At 45.1% G+C, this 5,508-nt stretch overlaps 1 protein-coding gene and 1 long non-coding RNA gene across 2 annotated transcripts; both read right to left on the bottom strand.

Annotated features, from left to right (window-relative positions):
* Positions 1–362: 362 nt before the first annotated feature.
* Positions 363–1,229, bottom strand: LOC119368200. The gene is made up of 3 exons (XM_037633523.1): positions 1,140–1,229; positions 827–1,067; positions 363–736 (listed from the first exon to the last, which is right to left on the bottom strand). Exons 2-3 carry the CDS (start codon positions 1,060–1,062, stop codon positions 496–498), a joined length of 477 nt encoding a protein of 158 aa, XP_037489420.1. The 5' UTR covers positions 1,063–1,067; positions 1,140–1,229; the 3' UTR covers positions 363–495.
* A 1,145-nt stretch (positions 1,230–2,374) lies between these two features.
* Positions 2,375–4,051, bottom strand: LOC119368199. The gene is made up of 4 exons (XR_005176561.1): positions 3,784–4,051; positions 3,464–3,688; positions 2,567–2,818; positions 2,375–2,488 (listed from the first exon to the last, which is right to left on the bottom strand). It is a non-coding gene; the product is annotated as an uncharacterized LOC119368199 (long non-coding RNA).
* Positions 4,052–5,508: the final 1,457 nt, after the last annotated feature.

The raw sequence follows: 5,508 nt of genomic DNA, 5'->3' as shown, positions 1-5,508 counted from the left end.
CGTTTCTTAAATTTCCAGAGATCCCTAACTCCGATTGGGCTAGAATTTTAACACGATTTTTATCCAGATATTAGCTTTCTTGCGGAGAAAGAAGGGCGCCAACCGCCTTACGGGGTGACCACAAGGGCTCAGGGAACGCCCTACCCCCTGGGGCGCGCCCCCCTTCCTTGTGCCCCCTCGGGCATCGTCTCGCGTTGATTCTTTTTCCCCAAAATCACATATATTCCAAAAAATCTCCGTAAGTTTTTATCGTGTTTGGACTTCGTTTGATAAGTATTTTCTATTAAACAAAAAACATGCAACAAAGAGGAACTGGCACTAGGCACTGATCAATATGTTAGTCCCAAAAATAGTATAAAAAGTTGCCAAAAGTAAGTAAAAGTTGTAGAATATTGGCATGGAACAATCAAAAATTATAGATACGACAGATACGTATCACCTGTACATAAGAGCAAGCTGAAAGAACGCACAACATAGTCAGGGGCAAACACTCAACTATATACAAGCAGCACCATGCTTCAGGAAATGTAAGTACAGTCTCACCACAAATCGCAAGTCGAATAGGTGCCGCCACCTGATTTCCCAGTCACCATACATTCCTCCATCTTTATAGACAAGCATTCCCGACACAGCTCCCCACCCGACTGATGTCAGGTGGCCATCAGGACCAAGTTCATTCACAAAGTCTTCCCCTGACATGACTATTAGGTAGGGCAGCAGGTGCTTGTACCATTTCCTGCATTGTTGAAACACACAACACTGACTCGCGTGTTAGTCAATACATCCAAATCGTTCACATTGTTATACATAAGGAAATATGCCCAACCTGTTGAGATTACGGGTGCTGGTCCTGCACATTTTGTCCCAGAATGCAAGAACATTCGTGGCAAGTGGCTCCTCATGCTTGAGGCCAACCTTACCTGGGAACATGTCTCCCTTGTCATCAATTTCCATCTTAACTATGGTCCTCACCATGCCAACATGCAACCTTAGGTTTCTATTCATCCGTCCTGACACGACCCCGATGCCCCTTTGTAATCCAGTATGTCCTGCAGCAGCCATCCCTCCTACAATTTTATGCAAAGGCACGCCGTTATATTTCAGGTACATATCAACCCATGTATTACAGGCTAACAAACCTTCATTCTGGTCGTCCCTGGCTGCTGGGAGGTTTGTAATATGCAAACCAACTCCAGAATTATTCACTGCTGCAGAGCTTTCACCTACAACCCTTACTGTTCATACATGTAGGAGAGGTGCATTATTTATGGTTCTGTGAACATTGGATGAATAAATTTTATATTTTGTAGGTGTATTTTCATTTTGTTTACTTGTAATTCCTGGGAAGACATACCTCGTGCTGCTACGAAGGACTCCCCTGCCAATTGGCATTTCTTCAGCTTCGTCAGATGCTGCAAATTCATGAAATTTATTGTTGTTACAGCGCTGCTAATTAATTTATAGCCAGCCTGGTCAGATTGAGATTTCTACACCCTCATGATATTCGCGGCTGTTGAGCTCTTCCCTTTTCAGCAACTGTAGTCACATACAATCACATGTATGAGTATGCAGCACTAGGTGAGCCTTGCGCTGCACTACACTTTATGTCATGACTTTTTAGGTTTTGCCCACCGGTGATCCCGGGCAAGACATAGTTTGTGCTACTGCGAATGACACCTATCCCTACATGTACGGGCCAAGTCCATGTCATGATTGCCATCCAAAGCATTCAACATTTGACCATCCGTGCATTCAATCCGCACTACTCCATTATCACTATCACTGTCTTCATTAGAACTTTGTGTTGATGCTGAGTGTCTGGTTGATCTTTCTATGTGTCTCTTCTGGCGGCATCGCTGGCTCCCTCTGTTTACGCTCCTCTTCTGTCTCCTTCTAATGCCTGCCCTTGATGCTCCATTCAATGGAATTATGGCACCTACCATAACAGGTCAAGCAAGCATCCATCCACTATTAATACAAAGTTTTCATACATGCCAACTTAAATTATATGTGTGCAACTCTATCAGAACCTAGTTCGCTAGCCTTGTCTTCGACAGAATGATTCAGTATTGCCTCTGAGATGTCGCGGAATCCTCGCGGGAGTGATGACCCAACATATCGAAGCCCTACACATTTCAAATTGCATTCAGATAACCACAATATAAGCAAGTGAATAATTTCTCCTAAAATTGATTTATAGGACTTTATCGTCTATAGTTGTCTCAAATTTCATGGGCATGGTCGATGCTATGTCTACTCTCAACTCATTCACTGTTCAAAATTACCAATGACCACTTTTCCATCAGATCAAGGATAACATATTCAAACCTTCAACTGACAGGGGTTTTCAGTCAAATTACATAGCTCTCACCTTGTGTAACCGCTGCTGGCAACATGTCTCCCTGTGCTCTTGGGTCTGCTCCCCCACCTACTAGGTTCTCCGACCTATATTCTGTTTTCACATTTTCTAGGCCTGAAGTGTGATATGCTGAAAATTTGTCACATATGTTACATGTTCTGAGCAATACAGAGAATCTGATTTGTATTGCAAACACAATAGGCATACCAGGTTGCTGAAGCCGTGCGTCAACATCTCGCTCTAGAGTGCTCCCTGTTAAGTCAATGAATGGCACTTCAACACATCTATATGCTTGTGTGATGGCTAGTGAATCGTCTGTCCATAGGTTTGTGACAGAGCATGGTTGTGCACATCACGGTGCTCTCCTATGTACCATCTGTTGTCCTTTGTCTGGAACAATCTCAGAAGAGCTGGGCATTCGCAATGACAAGATCGTGTATTTTCAACTATCGGCTTCCCCTGCCATCACAAAAAAAAAAGATCCTTGAGTGTAGCTATAGGAAATCAATTGGAGTGTGTAACTAATAAACTTTTCTATTGAATTTGACCTAGCATCTGCCATACCACGCATCCACATACTATCTCTTGCATAAACTTTGTCCTGTTGACGTTCAGTCTGCTCTTTCCATATCTAATACCAAATCCTTTCTCCCATGAGTACAAATTGTAAAAGTCATAGGCCTCACCAAGTGTGTCGAAACTAGTTCCTATCTTGGGGACAATGATAGTGTCTCCAGGTTGTTCTGCAAATTCCCGGATTGTCTTCTCCAGGGCCGTCACCCTCTCCGGGCAAGGATCCCTACCTACAGGGCAACACCTACACGCACTCTGCATTGCATGCATTTTTTTAATCACATATCTTTGTCACTGAATTACACCAGCTTTCTGAATGTACAGCTGAACATACTTCCAGGTCAAAAATCTATTTATTCTCATATGCATCACCATATGTACTTCCACCAATACTTTTAATGCGATTAGAATTTTTCTATCTCATCTAGTTTTCTACTTTGCCAAATGATGAACTTCTGCAGTACAATCATGCAGAACACATGCAATAAACCTGTTAAGCTACTTCCCATTTCATCAACAAACTTTTAGTACCTTTGTGTCCAGCCGGGTGATTTTGGGTCCAACTGTTCTATGGAATGCTCTGAACTCTGACCCGTATCTGCACTTCCAGCCTCTACAATGCGCTCCTGACGCCAGATCTGGCCGTCCACACTTGAAGCCGCCGGCATCGGAAGCTCAACATACGCCGGGGCATCCACCAGCACACACACAACTTCCATCGTGTTGTTGTTATTGTTCACCTCCTCCAGAAGTGTTCTAGCAATCCAAACTTCTTAGACGTCAGAATCGGGGTCCGCCCCAACAACTGACCCAAACCAAGCAAGAGAGGGATTAGTAGAGCAGATCCTAACCTGTTTATCGGCTGCATCAAGAACTCCATGACCTCGAGCTTGCATGACCTCCCAATCCTCTACGTCGCAGTAGATCTCCGCACCTTCTCGCTGCCTGGGAAGAATGCCAAGTCAAAATGTACTTGCCCACCCATGAGCTGCCAACCTACCCCGCAATTACTGCATGCACTGCCGACGCTACCAGAAGGCGCCGATTCTGATCCACGGATCAGGACGCCGACGATGTCTCGAGCCACGGCTCGACCTTGCTCCATCATCGCCGTCCCAACCTTGGTTCACCAGGGCCCATCTATATGGTGCGTACACAACCGTATTCCAGAATTTCATGTTTCCCCGCGGGCCCTCGTCAATTCAATGCATCGAGTCTCACAACCTTTCTGGACGGTCGTGGTTCCCAGCACCTGTGAGCTCGCGATCACATACTCAGTGTCCTCTATTCCATGGAGTACTCTGGTCATGCTTGTGGCATTTGAGACACTGGATAGAAATACATGGAGCTTATGCGCAAAGTAGACCTCGTCATTTACCAAAATCAACCTGTGATCTACCCCTCACTCTTTGGTCAATAAATATATGCATTTAACCTTCAGGTTCGTCTAGGTGTCAACCGGCTGAGATTTCCTGAAGTCTCAAAAAATTCAGAAATGTGCCCCGCAAAAGAAAAAATCCATTCAGAAATGCACTACTTTAGTTGCATTTTTTTAGAAAAGTGTAAGAGTATCTACAGCCGGACTTAGCAAATCCAGCCCCTCAACGCCCGCTCACGCGTCCTGGCATGCCCACGGGCGCATCCGGACGGGCCCTCGTATTTCCTTCTATGCATCCACATATCTCAAATCCGGACTCTCGGATCCATGCAAATACATGCACATCAATCATGCAACACAATGTCACACGTAAATAGCAATTGTTGGTATCAAGCATACATAGCGTTTACATAAAATTTATTTGAAGTGCCAAACTCAAGCATTGCCTCCTTGGTTGCCATCCGAATATACCAATCATAATGACTTATTTGAATTGTGGGAGCAATTGTTGGTATCAATCATAATTCAACAATCTGAATATACCAAAATGAAATCAATGTCCGAGCCTGATGGTTCACTCACCGGATGCCATCTATGCCACCTGCTTTGCAACCATCCTTGCCTACTGCTCCGCATGCATCCTTGCCGCATGCCCCGCCTGCATCCTTGACGCATGTTCTGCTGCTGTCTTAGCCGCCCTCGTCGCCTCATAGTCCCTACGATCGTTGACTCCTTCATCTCCACAAGTCACTTCTTTGCATGCACATCCAAGAGATTGCTTTCGTCCACCAACATCTTCGCATCCATCGCGTCTCGTGCGATTTGCAACCGCTCCTTCTCAAGCTTAATCTCTCCAAATGTCTTGGCCTTCTCGAGCTCCCATTTCATCGCCGTCTCTTTCTTCTTCAAATTGATCTTCTCCCTCCCAATTTTTAACTTCTTCTTCGCCCTCTTCCGGTCCCAACATCATCTCCTTTTGTGCATCTAGCATGAGCTTGTATATCTCCTCTTTCTTGTTCTCCCTAACCGAAAAAAGGCCCATCCATGTGGAGGACATTTTTGTAGCCACAGCGTCACTGGAGGCCCTTTCCTTCGCCCACTTGCTCCCCATCATGTGTTGGTTATCCTTTGGCACGGTGGTTGTTCCATTCTCTACTACAACATCTTTCTCTTGTTCGTCCAACCCAGGGTCGGCCCT

This window comes from Triticum dicoccoides, chromosome 2B, assembly GCF_002162155.2.
Source record: "Triticum dicoccoides isolate Atlit2015 ecotype Zavitan chromosome 2B, WEW_v2.0, whole genome shotgun sequence".
Classification (NCBI taxonomy): Eukaryota; Viridiplantae; Streptophyta; class Magnoliopsida; order Poales; family Poaceae; genus Triticum; species Triticum dicoccoides.
The sequence above is the reverse complement of the archived record's forward strand: the minus strand, read 5'-3'. Positions and strand labels throughout refer to the sequence as shown.